Here is a 20761-nt window from a genome sequence, read left to right as displayed (position 1 = left end):
TCTTAGATTCCAATAATTCTCGTTCAGTTTTGTGTACCCTTACTAAGATATCATCTTTGATTTTCTTCCATTTTTCTATAGTTTCAAATGGAACCACTTTCTTCATAGTTTCCTCAATATCTGTTTTTAGCTTTTGTAATTTGTTTTCTCTATATTTAATTAAAATTTTGATCAATGTCACTGAACAATCGTGTAGTGCCGTCTCCCATTCAGTGGTGTATTCTACTTCGTCTAGTTGGAAGGCTGGAAATTTTTTAATTCTAAGTCCCCTAGGGACCACATTGTGCATAACATAATTGTCCAGCAATATTAGATCATGACAATCTTTAGCATCTTCAATAAGTAACTTTTCTAAAGATATAAAAAGATCATGAGGATCCCCATTTTCCTCATTCGGAATTACAGACTCTAATAAGTTGATAGCTCTATTACGTTTAAATATAGAATAATTTATTTCATTAGTGGGTAACATGATAGCTGCCTCAGCTGTAATGTCTGGCATGCTGCTGTGATAAATCTTTATTCCAAAATGATTCAACACTTTACTCCCTAACACTGCGCTAACAGACTGAAAAAACTGCTGGGTCTCGGATGTACGTAGATTAATATCCTTGAGTCCCCAGGCACATCTGATGAATTCCCTATTTAAACTCTATTAAATGCACAAATCAAGATGAGCTGCTAGGCAGAAAGAATTATACTAAAATATCAATAGTAACAATAAATATTAGAGTATATATCACACTTATGCCTGTGTATGCACTTAAAATTACAAACATATGTGCATAACTTGTATACATAGATTCATGTTACCTTAACCCCTTAATGACCACAATGTACCCTGTATTTCACTGGTCGTTAACGGTTTTTTCAGGACATAATAGCACAAGTCTAGCAAGAACACGCTATTAATGCCCTCCCTCCAGAAGGCTTTGTGGAATAGAGCAGTTGCAACGCTGGTGGCAAGACCACGCTATAAAACAATCAAGTCCCAGAAAAAGGCCAGCGACATACAGGGTACGTCGCTGGTCCTTAAGGGGTTAATGACTCGAGGAGTATGATAGAAATATCCACGTTATGTGCTCTGTATGATACAATCCGGCTTCCTCCTCACACTGGTCTTGAATGCGGTGCTGCTGTCCAAGTTGCTGGACGCTAAAGAGCGCCCAGCCCAATCGATACTGCAAACGAAAAATCAAACACAGAGCGCAACCGCAACTCAAGGTAAAAGTTTTAATTATGAGTTTAGCGCTATCAAACAAATTTGCACTTACAAGATAACTGTAAGAATATTGCCTTTTGATATGTAATCTTTCCGGCTGCACCAAAGTCTTTTCCACCACTGCTGACGCCCCTTCCACTCCTGTTGTATCCCAGCGTGTACAGAGGTCAGTGGCGCTGATGCAATAACACTTCCGGTGGCAGTCTATTCTTCCTTGTGCAGGTACGAAAGAGAGTCTGTAAAGCTGTCCTTTGTCCTCCTGTCTACGCGTTTCATCCGATTAGTACGGACTTTCTCAAGACCCAGGACTCATGTAAAATCATCTGCGGGGATCCTCTATTTAAATGTCTTTATGCATTCTAATTGGGTAAGAATGCTCCAATCCAATAGAGGATCCCCGCAGATGATTTTACATGAGTCCTGGGTCTTGAGAAAGTCCGTACTAATGACAGCTTTACAGACTCTCTTTCGTACCTGCACAAGGAAGAATAGACTGCCACCGGAAGTGTTATTGCATCAGCGCCACTGACCTCCGTACACGCTGGGATACAACAGGAGTGGAAGGGGCGTCAGCAGTGGTGGAAAAGACTTTGGTGCAGCCGGAAAGATTACATATCAAAAGGCAATATTCTTACAGTTATCTTGTAAGTGCAAATTTGTTTGATAGCGCTAAACTCATAATTAAAACTTTTACCTTGAGTTGCGGTTGCGCTCTGTGTTTGATTTTTCGTTTGCAGTATCGATTGGGCTGGGCGCTCTTTAGCGTCCAGCAACTTGGACAGCAGCACCGCATTCAAGACCAGTGTGAGGAGGAAGCCGGATTGTATCATACAGAGCACATAACGTGGATATTTCTATCATACTCCTCGAGTCATTAACCCCTTAAGGACCAGCGACGTACCCTGTATGTCGCTGGCCTTTTTCTGGGACTTGATTGTTTTATAGCGTGGTCTTGCCACCAGCGTTGCAACTGCTCTATTCCACAAAGCCTTCTGGAGGGAGGGCATTAATAGCGTGTTCTTGCTAGACTTGTGCTATTATGTCCTGAAAAAACCCTTAACGACCAGTGAAATACAGGGCACATTGTGGTCATTAAGGGGTTAAGGTAACATGAATCTATGTATACAAGTTATGCACATATGTTTGTAATTTTAAGTGCATACGCAGGCATAAGTGTGAGATATACTCTAATATTTATTGTTACTATTGATATTTTAGTATAATTCTTTCTGCCTAGCAGCTCATCTTGATTTCTGCATTTAATAGAGTTTAAATAGGGAATTCATCAGATGTGCCTGGGGACTCAAGGATATTAATCTACGTACATCCGAGACCCAGCAGTTTTTTCAGTCTGTTAGCGCAGTGTTAGGGAGTAAAGTGTTGAATCATTTTGGAATAAAGATTTATCACAGCAGCATGCCAGACATTACAGCTGAGGCAGCTATCATGTTACCCACTAATGAAATAAATTCTTCTATATTTAAACGTAATAGAGCTATCAACTTATTAGAGTCTGTAATTCCGAATGAGGAAAATGGGGATCCTCATGATCTTTTTATATCTTTAGAAAAGTTACTTATTGCAGATGCTAAAGATTGGCATGATCTAATATTGCTGGACAATTATGTTATGCACAATGTGGTCCCTAGGGGACTTAGAATTAAAAAATTTCCAGCCTTCCAACTAGACGAAGTAGAATACACCACTGAATGGGAGACGGCACTACACGATTGTTCAGTGACATTGATCAAAATTTTAATTAAATATAGAGAAAACAAATTACAAAAGCTAAAAACAGATATTGAGGAAACTATGAAGAAAGTGGTTCCATTTGAAACTATAGAAAAATGGAAGAAAATCAAAGATGATATCTTAGTAAGGGTACACAAAACTGAACGAGAATTATTGGAATCTAAGACCAAGAAATTAAGACGAGATTTAGATGACTATAAAAATGATAGAATATACAACTATAGTAAATTTAAAGGAAATGGAAATCAATACAAACCCAACTATGGAGCACGCTCCAATCCTAACTTTACTTATTCACATCAGGGGTCTCATCAGAAATCTAATTCTAATCTTAGCATGTCCAAACCAGTCAAACAAATATTAGACACCAGCCGGACTAAGGAAAGTGTAGTTCAGGAGACACAGTGTAGTGATCATAGTAGCAGTCAAAACACAGTTATAGAGGAGCACAATAAAAATAAAAATAGAGGGGCCAGACCTAAAGAAAACACATCCAATTGGAATAAGAGTGTGGGCCAAAAGAATGGGAATTATGATAATAAATTTAAAAACCATCAATCTCCATATACCACTAGGAGAAATCATAATCATCAATCTGATTCCCTTTATAAGGAATCTGCTAATAATCAACAACAATATGCACCACACAGAAATTCCAATCAGCAGTATCATAACTATAACAGTGATCCGCATTCCCCTAGACATTATGATTTAGAATGGAGGGGACCTCATCATCATTTTTTAGAGCAAGGACAAGGTCCATATCCCCCATGGTCACACAGGGACAATTGGGGGGAACCAGTGTTAATGAACAGGGAGAACAGGAAAAGACCAAGAGAAGGGAGAGAGTGGGAACCAAACGAGGGAAGTGAAGTGGAAAAAGAGCCAAAGAAACAGAGGGAAAAGAACTATTAATAAAGAAGGCAAAAGAGAATATATTTAATCTCTCAAGTACACAGTTAACGAATACGGATTTACTGTTGCTTAATAAAGGGCTTAAATTTGCCCCCAAAAAACTCCCCAATAAATTCGATACATATATCGATATACAGAAATTCGTACGTAAATTAAACTTAAAGAGATATTACGCTAAGAACAGTAAATCATACAAAGTGGTAGAGATGAAAGATATTACTAATAATATATGGGATCAAAAAGATATAGAAACATTAAGAACAATGAATCAATTAACGTCTACAGTAATCAATGAAGACATAAATATCAATACAGAAATGACTGAGTTATTAAACTTGAGTTTACATGATGATGAGAATGTAATTAAACACAGTCAATTCAAACGTCCTTCGTCCTTTAACCCTACACACACACAAGGGGAATATATCCCAGTATTTAATGCTTTAGTGACAGATGAGATCAATAAATACTTTGAGTCAGGGGCATTCAAAGAGAAATTTAAATATAAAGACAACTTACAAAAGCACGAGAGACTATCCCTTAATAAATTAAAGGATGACAAACAATCATCAGACAGGCGGATAAAGGGGGCGGGATCGTAGTCCTGGACAAAGTGGATTATTTAAATGAAGCCTTTCGATTACTGGGGGATGCAAGTACATATGAACAATTAGCAAAAGATCCTACGGTTGAATTAAACAAAAAATTATTTAATATCTTAATAGAAGCAAAAAGAGAAACCATATTAAATAATGACGAGTTTGGATTTGTGTACAATCCGCACCCCAAAATTCCCATTTTTTATCACATTCCGAAACTGCACAAAAATCCATTAAAACCCCCTGGTCGACCTATCATTTCAGGTGTAGAATCCATCACTAGTAATTTGTCCACCTATATTGATTATTATATGCAGCCTATTGTGAGGGATATTAGGTCATACGTCAGAGACACACTGGACGTCATTACACAATTAGAAGGAACACAATGGAAAGAGGATTATTTGTGGGTGACGTGCGATGTGTCCTCGTTGTACACAAGTATCCCTCATAATAAAGGAATCAGTGCTTTCAAAGTGATAGGAATGAATAGTGGCATATCTAGTAAACACTTAGAGTTCATTATTAGAGGCGTTGAATTTATTTTGCATAGTAATTACTTTGATTTTAATGGGACTTTCTATAGACAAGTCCAAGGGACGGCCACGGGCACCCCAATGGCACCTTCATATGCCAATATATATATGGCCCATTTTGAGGACATAAAAATTTGGAACAACAATCCCTATTCTAGCAATATAGTCAAGTATCTGAGATACATTGACGACATCATTATCATTTGGCAAGGTGACGTAAATGTAGCCCAAAAATTCATTAATCACATTAATGACAATACATATAATTTATCTTTCACTAGCAAAATGTCTAAAGAGAGAATTGAATTTTTAGATGTGGAATTTTTTTACTGAGGAGTCATCTAAAGTAGTGATGGTAAAAAATTACCGTAAGACAACTGACAGTAATGGATTTTTAAATGCCAAGAGTGGACATAAAAAATCGTGGATACATAATATACCATTTGGTCAGTTCCATAGAGTCCGCAGAAATTGTACTAAATTAGAGGATTTTAATAATGAAGCTGATGTTTTAGAAAAAAAGTTTTTAGAAAAAGAGTACAACAGAGATCTAATCAGGGAAGCTAGGAACAAAAACACAGTGTGTTCAAGGGAACTGTTGTTATGTCCCAATAAGACACAAAACGATAATGAAAATTCCAATGACAATAAAATTAGATTCATTACCACTTTTAATGAAGGAGCAGGTTTCTTTAAAAAAAGTTTTAAATAAACACTGGGGGATACTGAAGGCAGATCCAGTACTTAAGGGAATAATTCAGGATAAACCAGAGATCGCATTTAAGAAGAATAAGAATCTCAAGAATATTCTTGCTCCATCTAAGTTATCCAATACAGATTCAAAAATTTCAAATAGGACTGGTACCTTGGATCAATGGATCTCAGGGAAGCCAGGAACCTTTAAATGTGGCCGCAAAAGTTGTTGCATGTGCCCTCTAATTTGGAATAGGAATAGTGTGATGGATACAAGCAATACCAAGTCATTTCCAATTAAGTCTAGGGGTACATGTCAATCAACTTTTGTGGTGTACAGTTTAACATGCAAATGTGGGAGTGTTTATGTGGGGAGGACAAAAAGAAAAATAAAACGTAGGTGCTATGAGCATATTAATAATATTGAAATAGGCCTTAAAACCCACAGTGTATCAGATCACTTTAGAATTGTTCATAGGCAAGATCCCAGTAGTTTGAGAATTAGCATTTTAGAGACAGTGCCAGTTAGTTCTAACCCTCATCAAAGATTAATTACATTAAGAAAAAAGGAAACTAAATGGATACAGAACCTTCAGTGTTTGGCCCCCAAAGGCTTGAACATAGATTTAGATCTGCAAGCCTTTATGATGTAGATTTGTGTGATATCTCGATGTGAATAAGTATTAGTTAAGTGGGAATATTCATAAACTGATTGATCTATATGGATAATAAGTCAGCATAGAATAAGGATAAAATAAAATAAATTATTATAAAATAGAATTTACACAATAACAGGGAAGTTGTAAAGTATAAATAAATTAATTGTCATCTTTAATTTATTTATGTAGGGAAACATTGCTTAGATGTTAGGGTCACTGTGTTTCCAGTGCCTTTTGATTTTTTGATTTTCTGGTTTCTAATGAATTTTGTCAAATCACTATTAAGAAGTCCCTATATTCATAAGATTTTTTAAAAAATATATTTTTTATCAGTTGAGGGGTATGAATGTTTTTATTTATTTAATATTACTATTTTAAATTTTAAATATGAATAAAATGTTAGAATTTTACATGTAACGATTTTTAAGTATCAATGTATTAATGTATTATTGCGTTATATTTGAATATATTTTTTGCAATTTTTGTATTACATGCTATATGAGTTATGGAAGCTATTAACTGTGAATTGCAGTCACTATAGAGGCAAATTGACCACTGCTCCGCTATAGGAAGGAAGGTGTGTCCGTTGTAGCCATTGGATTGGAGCATTCTTACCCAATTAGAATGCATAAAGACATTTAAATAGAGGATCCCCGCAGATGATTTTACATGAGTCCTGGGTCTTGAGAAAGTCCGTACTAATCGGATGAAACGCGTAGACAGGAGGACAAAGGACAGCTTTACAGACTCTCTTTCGTACCTGCACAAGGAAGAATAGACTGCCACCGGAAGTGTTATTGCATCAGCGCCACTGACCTCCGTACACGCTGGGATACAACAGGAGTGGAAGGGGCGTCAGCAGTGGTGGAAAAGACTTTGGTGCAGCCGGAAAGATTACATATCAAAAGGCAATATTCTTACAGTTATCTTGTAAGTGCAAATTTGTTTGATAGCGCTAAACTCATAATTAAAACTTTTACCTTGAGTTGCGGTTGCGCTCTGTGTTTGTTTTTTCGTTTACATATATTTAGAACTTTATATAAAAGTGCCCAACCATAGCTTAGAGTGTCACAGAAAATAAGACTTACTTACCCCAGGACACTCATCTACATGTAGTAGAAAGCCAAACCAGTACTGAAACGAGAATCAGTAGAGGTAATGGTATATATAAGAGTATATCGTCGATCTGAAAAAGGAGGTAAGAGATGAATCTCTACGACCGATAACAGAGAACCTATGAAATAGACCCCGTAGAAGGAGATCATTGAAATCAAATAGGCAATAATCTCTTCACATCCCTCTGACATTCACTGCACACTGAGAGGAAAACCGGGCTCCAGCCTGCTGCGAAGCGCATATCAACGTAGAATCTAGCACAAACTTACTTCACCACCTCCATGGGAGGCAAAGTTTGTAAAACTGATTTGTGGGTGTGGTGGGGGTGTATTTATAGGCATTTTGAGGTTTTGGAAACTTTGCCCCTCCTGGTAGGAATGTATATCCCATACGTCACTAGCTCATGGACTCTTGCTAATTACATGAAAGAAATTAAGTTCCAGCAGTGCTAGGAACTGAAATTAAACAAATAAAGAAAACAAGCTCTGAGGCTTAAACTTTCATATCTATAAAATCGAGGGAAAAATCACCCCGACCAGATATCCAAAAGCTTCCATCGGAAGACATCTATTTCGACCATCAAAGTTGATATAACCAGGAACAATCCAAGTGATGAAACTCCAAAAGAGAGTTTCCACAAGAACCCAGAGCTATCCAAAATGGATTAGAAATAAAAACTGTTAAATGCACCAAAAGCACTTCGAAAGGGTGTGTAAAACAAACAGGTCCTGCCTGTGTATAACACAAACCTATAGAGCTCGGGACTAGGATTATGTAACTATATACATAGAGACGATAAAGGAGAGGATCCCCCTCTCCACTTTTCTAATCAAGATCATTATCTGAGATAGAGGACTGAGATTCACCTGACGGATCAGGACTGGGAGCCTCTAACATCACCAAAATCTCTCTCAGTAGTAAACGCAGGCGTGCCACTCTAAGTCTAAATGCCAAATCCTCCTCAGTCTTAGGAATCAAATCAGGTGATTCCGACCCTGGAGGTTCTACCTTTGAAGCCTCAGAGGGAACCGCACCCCCAGATGACAAATCTGGCACAATTGTCAATTTACACAACGGCCCATGTGTAGGAGAGCACGGATTAACCCTTCGCTTGCCCGTAGGAGGAAGAGGCAAACTCGCTAAAGCCATAGAGATGGCCATGCAAAAACGTGCAGTAACCTCCGGTGGAAAAAAGTCTCCCTCAGACGAAGGAGTAATGGCACTTAGGGGAACCGCATGTGTAGGATAAGATACTAGGGAATGCACCTCATGGGACGAGGAATCCTCAGAGGTAGACGGCTCAGTGGTATCTAACATCTCAACATTGTATAAAGAGAACACCTTATTGCGGCATACGGAACATATTTGAGAAGGCTGCTCAACCCGGTCCTCCTCACAACATACGCAGGTATCAAAATCTGTATCAGAGGACTCCTCTAGGATATCAGAACACTATCATTCTAAATAAGTGCTTTGGATAAAAAACAACTGGCACCTTAAAACCCCAATGGCTGGGGCACTCACCTCTCCTATGACACAGAAATTAACTCTTCTCTGCAGTCACTCAGTCAGGAATTGGAAGTGGAAAAACAAGACTTGACTACTCTGAGTCATATGGTGCCTCATGCAGGACCACCTCTGCTAAGAAAAAGCGCGCCAGCTTAATAAAACTGTGCAGCTCTATAACCTGTATGTTCCGTATCAGCCTAAAAGCCTAAAATGTCTCCATACACAGTCAAAATCACATAACAAACATGATCAGAAAGGCCCCACTGTTCAATAAACCCCCTCAGGAGATATTAACCCTTGATTCCATAAAGATAAAGGAGTCCCACTGAGACCCTGTCTTCTATCGTTAACGTGTGTAAAAAATGAAACGATCTTACCGGAATCCAATCTGTGGAACAGCAACACGGTTCTTCAAGTATGACAGATAGTAGCAGAGCCTCTGACATGGACTTGAGTGAAGAAAGCAAGCAGCAAAACTTGTCAACGCTGATTGCTTATAGGAGCTGTTAATCTGAGTCTGGATGGTTTCGCAGAAAGACTCTCCCTGCATCTCCAGACTCTTAACTTTCATCAGTGCTCTCACTGAGAGGCTGACAAGACTACTTGAAACTCCAGTTCCATCCCGAAGGGCAGGTACCCCTCATAAGTAACTACTCTGAAAAAACTTCTGACACTTCTCTGCCAACCTCCTGTGACGAAAGGCAAAGAATGACTGGGGGATGAGGGAAGTGGGGGGAGGTATTTAAGCCTTTGGCTGGGGTGTCTTTGCCTCCTCCTGGTGACCAGGTTCTGTATTCCCACAAGTAATGAATGCAGCTGTGGACTCTACCTGTATTTAGAAGGAAAAGAGCTGAATGCCCTTTTAAGGGCAATGCAAAAGAGCTAAATGCCCTTTTAAGGGCAATGCCCATACAAATGCCCCTTTATAGGGACAATGGGTAGCTTAGGATTTTTTTTTTAGAGTTAGTTTTTTTATTTTGGGGGGTTGGTTGGGTGGGGGGTTTTACTGTTGGGGGGACTTGCTGGTTGGGTGGGGGGTTTTACTGTTGGGGGGACTTTGTATTTTTTTTTACAGGTAAAAGAGCTGATTTTTTTTAGGACAATGCCCTACAATGGGCTATTGGTAGTTTATTGTAGGCTAGGGGGTGTTTTTATTTGGGGGGGGGGGCTTCTTTTTATTTTTCGTGATTTTAGTGTTAATTATTTTTGGTAAACTTAGATCATTTAAATTGTTCGTAGGATTTGTTATTCTTTTTCGCTGTAAGTTAGATTTTTAATTTTTTTTCGTAGTGTTAGTTTTTTTTAAATTTGTAATTTAGATATTTTAATTGGTAGTGTTTTTTATTTTATTAGATTAGTTATGTTAGGTTCATTTATAGTTTAATGTTAGGTTTATATTTATTTCACAGGTAAGTTTTTATTTATTTAAATAGAGTGGGGGGCTTAGGGTTTAATATGTTTATTTAGTGGCGTAGATGTGGGGGGCCGGAGGTTTAGGGGTTAATAACTTTATTTAGTGGCAGCAATGTCGGGAACGGCAGAAAGGAAATTTATGCTTACCTGATAAATTTATTTATTTTACGATATGACGAGTCCACGGATTTCATCCTTACTTATGGGATTATGCCTCCTGTTCAGCAGGAAGTGGCAAAGAGCACCACAGCAGAGCTGTATATATATATATATATATATATATATATATAGTTCCTCCCTTCCCTCCCCCCTCCAGTCATTCGACCAAAGTTAGGAAGAGAAAGGAAAAGCCAAAGGTGCAGAGGTGACTAAAGTTTAACAAAAAATAAATAAATAAATACCTGTCTTAGAAATGACAGGGTGGGCCGTGGACTTGTCATATCGTAAAATAAATAAATTTATCAGGTAAGTATAAATTTCCTTTTCTTTTACAAGATATGACGAGTCCACGGATTTCATCCTTACTTATGGGATACAATACCAAAGCTATAGGACACGGATGAAAGGGAGGGACAAGACAGGAACCTAAACGGAAGGCACCACTGCTTGAAGGACCTTTCTCCCAAAACCAGCCTCAGAAGAAGCAAAAGTATCAAACTTGTAAAATTTGGAAAAAGTGTGAAGAGACAACCAAGTTGCAGCCTTGCAAATCTGTTCAACAGAAGCATTCGTTTTTAAATGCCCATGAGGAAGCCACAGCCCTAGTAGAATGAGCCGTAATTCTTTCAGGAGGCTGCTGTCCAGCAGTCTCATATGCCAAACGGATGATACTCTTCAGCCAAAAAGAAAGAGAGGTAGCCGTAGCTTTCTGGCCCCTAAGTTTTGCAGAAAAAACAACAAATAATGAAGATGATTGATGAAAATCTTTAGTCGCCTGCAAGTAAAACTTCAGAGCAACAGACGCTCCTTCTTAGAAGAAGGATTAGGACATAATGAAGGAACAACAATTTCCTGATTAATATTCTTATTTGAAACAACCTTAGGAAGGAAACCAGGTTTGGTACATAAAACCACCTTATCAGAATGGAAGATAAGATAAGGCGAGTCACATTGTAACGCTGAAAGCTCAGAAACTCTACGAGCAGAAGAAATAGCAACCAAAAATAAAACCTTCCAAGATAACAACTTAATATCTATGGAATGCATGGGTTCAAACGGAACCCCTTGAAGAACATTAAGAACTAAATTCAAACTCCAGGGTGGAGCAATTGGTCTAAACACAGGCTTGATTTTGGTTAGAGCCTGACAAAAAGACTGAACGTCTGGAACATCTGCCAAACGTTTGTGTAGCAAAATTGACAAAGCAGAGATTTGTCCCTTTAAGGAACTTGCTGATAACCCTTTCTCCAATCCTTCTTGGAGAAAAGCCAGAATCCTGGGAATCCTAACTCTACTCCATGAGTAACCCTTGGATTCACACCAATAAAGATATTTACGCCATATCTTATGGTATATCTTTCTAGTAACAGGCTTACGTGCCTGAATCAAAGTATCAATGACCGAATCAGAGAACCCCCGCTTAGATAAAATCAAGGGTTCAATCTCCAAGCAGTCAGTTGCAGAGAAACTAGATTTGGGTGTTGGAAGGGTCCCTGAATGAGAAGGTCCTGCCTCAATGGAAGCTTCCACGGCGGCAGAGAGGACATGTCCACTAGATCGGCATACCAAGTCCTGCGAGGCCACGCAGGTGCGATTAGCACTACTGAAGCCTTCTCCTGTTTGATCCGAGCAATCACCCGGGGAAGTAGAGCAAACGGTGGAAACACATAAGCTAGGTTGAACGACCAAGGCACTGCCAAGGCATCTATCAGTTCGGCCTGAGGATCCCTTGACCTGGATCCGTATCTCGGGAGCTTGGCATTCAGACGAGACGCCATCAGATCCAATTCCGGTCTGCCCCATTTGAGAATCAGGGTGGCAAAGTCCTCCGGATGGAGTTCCCACTCCCCCGGATGAAACATCTGTCTGCTTAAAAAGTCCGCTTCCCAGTTGTCCACTCCTAGGATGTAGATTGCTGACAGATAACAAGAGTGAGCCTCCGCCCACCACATTATCTTGGATACTTCTGTCATCGCTAAGGAACTTCTTGTTCCTCCCTGATGATTGATGTAAACCACAGTCGTGATGTTGTCCGACTGAAAATGGAAGAATTTGGCCGTAGCCAACTGAGGCCAAGCCTGAAGCGCATTGAATATTGCTCTCAATTCCAGAATATTCATTGGAAGAAGAGACTCTGACCAAGTCCACACACCTTGAGACTTCAGGGAATTCCAGACTGCACCCCAACCTAGTAGGCTGGCGTCCGTTGTCACTATCACCCATGAGTGTCTGCGGAAACACGTCCCTTGGGACAGATGATCCGGCGACAACCACTAAAGAAGAGAGTCTCTTGTCTCCTGATCCAGATCTATCTGAGGAGACAAATTTGCATGATCTCCATTCCACTGCCTGAGCATGTTCAGTTGTAGCGGTCTGAGATGAAAACGAGCAAACAGAATGATGTCCATTGCCGCCACCATCAATCCAATTACTTCCATGCACTGAGCCACTGATGGCCGAGGATTGGACTGAAGGGTTCGGCATGTATTCAGAATCTTTAACTTTCTGACCTCCGTCAAGAAAATTTTCATGGATGTGGAATATATTAGAGTTCCCAGGAAGGGAACCCTGGCCTGTAGAATTAACAAACTCTTTTCTAGATTCACTTTCACCCGTGAGTCCTCAGAAAGGACAGAACCATGTCTATATGAGACTTTGTCAGATGGTAAGATGACGCCTGGATCAGAATATCGTCTAGATAAGGCGCCACTGCAATACTCCGCGGCCTGAGAACTGCCAGAAGGGACCCTAGAACCTTCGTGAAGATCCTGGGTGCTGTGGCCAACCCAAAGGGAAGAGCCACAAACTGAAAATGTTTGTCCAGGATGGCAAACCTTAGGAACTGATGATGATCCTTGTGGATAGGAATATGAAGGTATGCTTCCTTCAAGTCCATGGTAGTCATATATTGACCCTCCTGGATCAATGGTAGAATTGTACGAATAGTCTCCATCTTGAAGGATGGGACTCTGAGAAACTTGTTTAGACTCTTGAGATCTAAAATGGGTCTGAACGTTCCCTCTTTTTTGGGAACCACGTAAAGATTTGAGTAAAACCCCTGTCCCTGTTCCAGTATTGGAACGGGACGAATTACTCCCATAGTAGAGAGGTCTTTTACACAATGTAATAACGCCTCTCTTTTTATCTGGTCTACAGACAATCGTGAAAGAAGAAACCTCCCCCTTGGGAGAGAATTTTTGAATTCCAGTTGATACCCTTGGGACACGATTTCCAGTGTCCAGGGGTCCTGAACATCTCTTACCCAAGCCTGGGCAAAGAGAGATCGGGGGCCGCCCCTTCATGCTGTCTTGGGAGCAGCAGTGGGCTTCTTGGGTTGTTTACCTTTGTTCCAAGCCTGGTTGGGTCTCCAGACAGCCTTGGCTTGTGCAAAATTCCTTTCCTGTTTAGCGGAAGAAGAAGCGGGGACTCCTTTGAAGTTCCGAAAGGAATGAAAATTATTTTGTTTACCCCTTAGTTTAGCTGCTTTATCCTGAGGTAGGAGATGACCCTTACCTCCCGTAATGTTAGAGATGATTTCTTTCAAGTCAGGCCCGAATAGGGTTTTCCCTTTGAAAGGAATAGCCAAAAGCTTTGACTTAGATGACACATCAGCAGACCAAGACTTTAACCATAACGCTCTACGAGCTAAAATCCGGCATTCTTAGCAGCCAACTTGGCAATCTGAAAGGCGGCGTCCGTAATAAAAGAATTAGCTAGTTTAAGAGCCTTAATTCTATCTAGAATTTCCTCTAAAGGAGTCTCAGTCTTAAGAGACTCTTGAAAGCCGCCGCAGTGGTAACTGGTACAATGCAGGCTGTTGGTTGTAAAAGGAAACCCTGATGAATAAATAACTTTTTTAGAAGACCCTCCAATTTCTTATCCACAGGATCTTTGAAAGCACAACTGTCCTCAATAGGAATAGTTGCACGCTTACCCAGGGTAGATATAGGTCCCTCCACCTTAGGGACTGTTTGCCAAGAGTCCCGAATAGTATCAGATATGGGATACATTTTCTTAAAATTAGGAGAAGGTGAGAACGGGATACCCGGTCTTTCCCATTCCCGTGTAATAATTTCCGAGATTCTCTTAGGAACCGGAAAAACATCAGAGTAAGCAGGCACCTCTAAGTATTTGTCCATCTTACACAATTTCTCTGGTGGTACCACAATAGAGTCACAGTCATCCAGAGTCGCTAAGACCTCCCGAAGCAACAGGCGGAGGTGTTCAAGCTTAAATCTAAAGGACATGACGTCCGTGTCTGTCTGAGGTAACACACTTTCCTGAATCGGAAAGCTCCCCTCCAGACAGAAGTTCCCTGACCCCCAAATCAGATCCCTGTGAGGGTACATCAGAAATAGCCAACAAAGCATCAGAAGTCGCAGTATTCAAATTGACTTCTGTCCTGCTGCGTTTGCCCTGTAACACTGGCAACTTAGATAACACCTCTGTAAGGGTAGATGACATAACTGCAGCCATATCCTGCAGAGTAAATGAAGTAGACGCGGTTGAAGAACCCGGCGTCGCTTGGGTGGGCGTTAAAGGTTGTGACGCTTGGGGAGACAGTAGCGGCATACCCTGATTCTCATCAGACTGAGAAGCATCTTTATACATATTTTCCTTAATGAAAATTTGCTCTTTACATTGTAAGGTCCTTTCAGTACATGAGGGACAAAAAGAAAGTGGGGGTTCCACAATGGCATCCAAACACATAGAACAAGTAGTTTCCTCAAGTTCAGACATGTTAAACAGACTAGCAATAGCAATAATAGTCGTTTTATGCTTGATATATTGCACTCTGAAGTCAAAACATATATTAAAAACTAAACATGTACTGTGCCTTTAAATAATAAAAGCGCAACAATTTTTCTGTTATGAAACAAAACAACGTTTTCGGCAATAAACAATGCCCTTATGTGCCCCAAATAGCTTAACAATATTGCCCCACTTGTTAGGGTATATTATATATTAATTTAGACAAAACGTTTTCTCAGATTTATTATGTATATTAATTCAGGCCCCTGCACCTCGCCACAGCTCTGCTGCGTCGCCTACCTGCCCCCAGATCACACTGAAGAAACGTTCTCAGCCTCTCTGTACCCTACGATTATCAAACAGAGCTAGGCCCCACTGGAGCCTCAGGACCTTGTTGCCGATCCGGAAAACACACTGCGCGACTGAGCGCGCAAAAATAGGCCCCGCCCACCGTGAGCGTAACTCTAGCCTAACCGAGACCCGCATGGGTAGAGAAGAAAACAAACATGTCGGTCCTCCGTAAATTAGCCATATGCCCCTGTATATACATACACACAGCGAGGTAAGTGCATCACAGTGCCAAATATCTCCTGTCAGCCAGCAGTATAACAATAATCTAACAGCATCTCCCAGCGTCAGCCCACATATAAAAATTTAAAGTGACATACCAGCACACTATTAAATAAGCAGAATAACAGGGAATTCCAACTACACAATTTCTCCAATAGTGCATACTGATTACCCCTCCCCAGCTAGGGAATATTGTCAGCCTGTTCTGATGTAACAAGTCTCCCCAGAAACAAAAGACTGAACATACCTCAATGCTGCTTGTAGCATGACATCGTTCTCCACACTGAAGATTTTTCTTTACACTACCTTCAGTTGCTCTGTGGGAACCAGAAAGGATCTTAGATAACGTTTGCTAAGATCATCAACTCCTCTTGGGAAGTTATAGACTGACTATTTCTCCCTGAGAAAAATAGTACTCACTGGCACCATTTTAAAATAAAAAACTTCTTGATTGAAGAATCTAAACTAACACCTCACTTTACCTCTTCCAATCACTGACACAGGCAAAGAGAATGACTGTGGGGGGGGGGAGGGAAGAGCTGAACAGGAGGCGTAATCCCATAAGGATGAAATTCGTGGACTCGTCATATCTTGTAAAAGAAATAGGGGTTAATAGCTTTTATTAGTGGCAGCGATTTTGGGGGCGGCAGATTAGGGGTTAATAACTTTATTATAGTGTCGGCGATGTTGGGAGCGGTGGAATAGGGGTAAATAACTTTTATTTGTGTCTGCAATGTCGGAGACGGCAGATTAGGGGTTAATAACTTTATTATAGTGGCTGCGATGTTGGGGGCAGCAGATTAGGGGTGTTTAGACTTGGGGTTTATGTTAGGGTGTTAGGTTTTAATGTAACGTTCTTTTTCCCATAGACATCAATTGGGTTGCCTTACGGCGATCGCCATTCTGCACTTTAGGTGTTAGCTTTTTTTTTCAACACTCTTTCCCCATTGATGACTATGGGGGAAAGCGTGCACAAGCACGTCAAGGCAGCCCTTGGCTTTTGTGCGATATGGAGCTTAAAGCCACCATATCGCACACACAAGAAGGCTTTTAAGAAACTCGTAATGACAGCAATATGGAGGGTAAAATAATGCAACTTCTGTTGCGTTCATTTCACACCCTGTTTAGGGCAAAACTCGTAATCTAGGTGAGAGTTAACACAACTATAGATATCTGATTTAACTGAATTTATGAATAGAAAGTACTTGGGGAAAAAAGCTGTGGGCAGAGAAAAGAAACAGACACTGACATACAATGGACAACAGGGAAATCTGTTTTTAATTACACAAATAAACATGGAAAAATACATTATTTACACCAGCTCTTAATGAAGGCCTAGGGCAAATGTATATGTTCTGCATCAATTTAAGTACAAGGAAAACAGAGAATAATCTGTTCAAAACAAGCAGTGTTTCTAGAGCTGGCAATTCAATTGCTTATTAATGTATGATGCATTACCATTAAGCACTTCAGATTGTGTACATGCATATAACAGTAATTAGTAAAGGCTTTTACCCTTTCATAAACATATAATATATATATATATATATATATATATATATATATATATATATATATATATATATATATATATATATAAATAAACCTTTTTAGGACCAGAAAAAAGATGAGCATGTTATTTTCCCTCTATGCCTTTGCTCACTTATTCAAAATCATATTAAAGTGTTATCAAAACTCATATTAAAGAAAAGTCAAGAGATAAAATGCATATTCAAATTGATTTGGCAAACCTGTCCCAGTTTAAAGTGCAGTGACATGTATATTAGTAATAATTGCTATTAATAAATTATTAATGAATATACAGTGAAAACAATGGAGCTAACGTTTCATGTTAGATTTTACTTCTACAACTTTATAAAAACAGTAAAATGAAAGAGGTTTTCCCAATTTGTTACACAATATACTTACTTCACAGCACATCTGATAATGTCAGTCAATACATCTCTCACCCTATAATACATAAAAGCAGAAAGCAATTGTGACTTTATCTCAGTGGAACATGTCTGAGTTACAGAAGCCTTCCCTATCCTCCCTGGGTCCTAAATCTACAACATTTTCACAAACCACAATGCCTTCTAGTAAGGGTTGCAACAAAATGTACGTTATGTTCTCTTTTAATTATGTACAAAATCCATAGATACGCCCAACTCTTAATGAGACTGCAAACACCTGGCGATCTTTAGATCAAATGTTTATTAATGCATAATGAAACAACTCATATATATTTTCATTATTTATTTTGCCACATTGTCATGTAATTTAGCTCTGACAATTGAGCAATTTGTAATTCTTAGAAAACTGAAATGCACCCTGCTGACTTACCAAGGCTAACTCTGCTACATACTTACATACACTAAGTTGAAAAGAGCAAATTGAAAGAAAGTCTTACCACAAAGAAAACAAATAATGTGTAGTATCAAATATATGTCAATATCCTTAAAATATAACTCGTATTTGCAACAGTTAAAAAACAGTGTGAAAAAAGAACAAATTCCATGTAGCCATCCTCTGTACTAAAAACAGAATTTATGCTTACCTGATAAATTACTTTCTCTTGCGGTGTATCCAGTCCACGGATTCATCCTTTACTTGTGGGATATTCTCAATCCCTACAGGAAGTGGCAAAGAGAGCACACAGCAGAGCTGTCCATATAGCTCCCCCTCTAGCTCCGCCCCCCAGTCATTCGACCGAAGGTTAGGAGAAAAAGGAGAAACCATAGGGTGCAGTGGTGACTGTAGTTTAAACAAAAAAAATATTTACCTGACTTAATTGCCAGGGCGGGCCGTGGACTGGATACACCGCAAGAGAAAGTAATTTATCAGGTAAGCATAAATTCTGTTTTCTCTTGCAAGGTGTATCCAATCCACGGCTTCATCCTTTACTTGTGGGATACCAATACCAAAGCTTTAGGACACGGATGAAGGGAGGGAACAAGACAGGTACCTTAAACGGAAGGCACCACTGCTTGCAAAACCTTTCTCCCAAAAATAGCCTCCGAAGAAGCAAAAGTATCGAATTTGTAAAATTTGGCAAAAGTATGCAGTGAAGACCAAGTCGCTGCCTTACAAATCTGTTCGACAGAAGCCTCATTCTTGAAAGCCCATGTGGAAGCCACAGCTCTGGTAGAATGAGCAGTAATTTGTTCAGGAGGCTGCTGGCCAGCAGTCTCGTAAGCCAACCTGATGATGCTTTTCAGCCAGAAGGAAAGAGAGGTAGCAGTCGCTTTCTGACCTCTCCTCTTACCAGAAAAAAATTGCAAACAAGGATGACGTTTGTCTGAAGTCTTTAGTTGCTTGTAAATAGAATTTTAAAGCACGAACCACATCAAGATTGTGTAGCAGGCATTCCTTCTTAGAAGATGGGTTCGGACACAGAGAAGGAACTATTATTTCCTGGTTAATATTCTTGTTAGAAACAACCTTAGGGAGAAAACCAGGTTTGGTACGCAAAACAACCTTATCTGCGTGAAACACCAGGTAAGGTGAATCACACTGTAAAGCAGACAATTCTGAAACTCTTCGAGCAGAAGATATAGCTACCAAAAACAAAACTTTCCAAGATAATAACTTAATATCTATGGAATGTAAAGGTTCAAACGGAACCCCTTGAAGAACTGAAAGAACTAGATTAAGACTCCATGGTGGAGCCACAGGTTTATAAACAGGCTTGATTCTGACTAGAGCCTGAGCAAACGCTTGAACGTCTGGTACTTCTGCCAGACGCTTGTGTAAGAGAATAGACAGAGCAGATATCTGTCCCTTTAAGGAACTAGCTGACAATCCTTTCTCCAATCCTTCTTGGAGAAATGACAATATTCTGGGAATCCTAATCTTACTCCATGAGTAACCCTTGGATTCACACCAACAAAGATATTTTTGCCATATCTTATGGTAGATTTTCCTAGTGACAGGCTTTCTAGCCTGAATCAGAGTATCTACAACTGACTCAGAGAAACCACGCTTTGATAGAATTAAACGTTCAATCTCCAAGCAGTCAGACGCAGAGAAACTAGATTTGGATGCTTGAATGGACCCTGTATTAGAAGATCCTGCCTTAATGGCAGTGTCCATGGTGGAACAGATGACATGTCCACTAGGTCTGCATACCAAGTCCTGCGTGGCGTGAATCACCGAAGCCTTCTCCTGCTTGATTCTGGCGACCAGACGAGGGAGAAGAGGAAACGGTGGAAAGACATAAGCCAGATTGAAGAACCAAGGCGCTGCTAGGGCATCTATCAATACCGCCTTGGGGTCCCTGGACCTGGATCCGTAGAGAGGAAGTTTGGTGTTCTGACGGGACGCCATCAGATCCAATTCTGGAGTGCCCCATAGCTGAGTCAGCTGAGCAAAAACCTCCGGGTGGAGTTCCCACTCCCCCGGGTGAAAAGTCTGATGACTTAGAAAAACCGCTTCCCAGTTGTCCACTCCTGGGATGTGAATTGCTGAGAGATGGCAGGAGTGATCCTCCGCCCACCTGATTATTTTGGAGACTTCCTTCATCGCTAAGGAACTCTTCGTTCCCCCCTGATGATTGATGTAAGCTACAGTCGAGATGTTGTCCGACTGAAATCTGATGAATTTGGCCGCAGCTAGTTGAGGCCATGCCTGAAGCGCATTGAATATCGCTCTCAGTTCCAAAATGTTTATCGGGAGAAGAGATTCTTCCCGAGACCATAGGCCCTGAGCTTTCAGGCAGTCCCAGACTGCACCCCAGCCTAACGAACTGGCGTCGGTCGTTACAATGATCCATTCTGGTCTGCGGAAACATGTTCCCTGAGACAGATGATCCTGAGACAACCACCAGAGAAGAGAGTCTCTGGTCCTCTGGTCCAATTGTATCTGAGG

General features: G+C 40.2%; 1 protein-coding gene across 1 annotated transcript in view; it reads right to left on the bottom strand.

The window, feature by feature from the left end:
• Window positions 1–20761, bottom strand: part of FOCAD (focadhesin) — a 1237844-nt gene that overhangs the window by 305616 nt on the left and 911467 nt on the right. The window contains 1 exon segment of the mRNA XM_053702659.1: window positions 17825–17866. Within this exon segment, the coding sequence (XP_053558634.1) occupies window positions 17825–17866 (42 nt within the window).

This window comes from Bombina bombina, chromosome 2 (genome assembly GCF_027579735.1).
Source record: "Bombina bombina isolate aBomBom1 chromosome 2, aBomBom1.pri, whole genome shotgun sequence".
Classification (NCBI taxonomy): Eukaryota; Metazoa; Chordata; class Amphibia; order Anura; family Bombinatoridae; genus Bombina; species Bombina bombina.
This window is presented reverse-complemented; position numbering and strand designations above follow the sequence as displayed.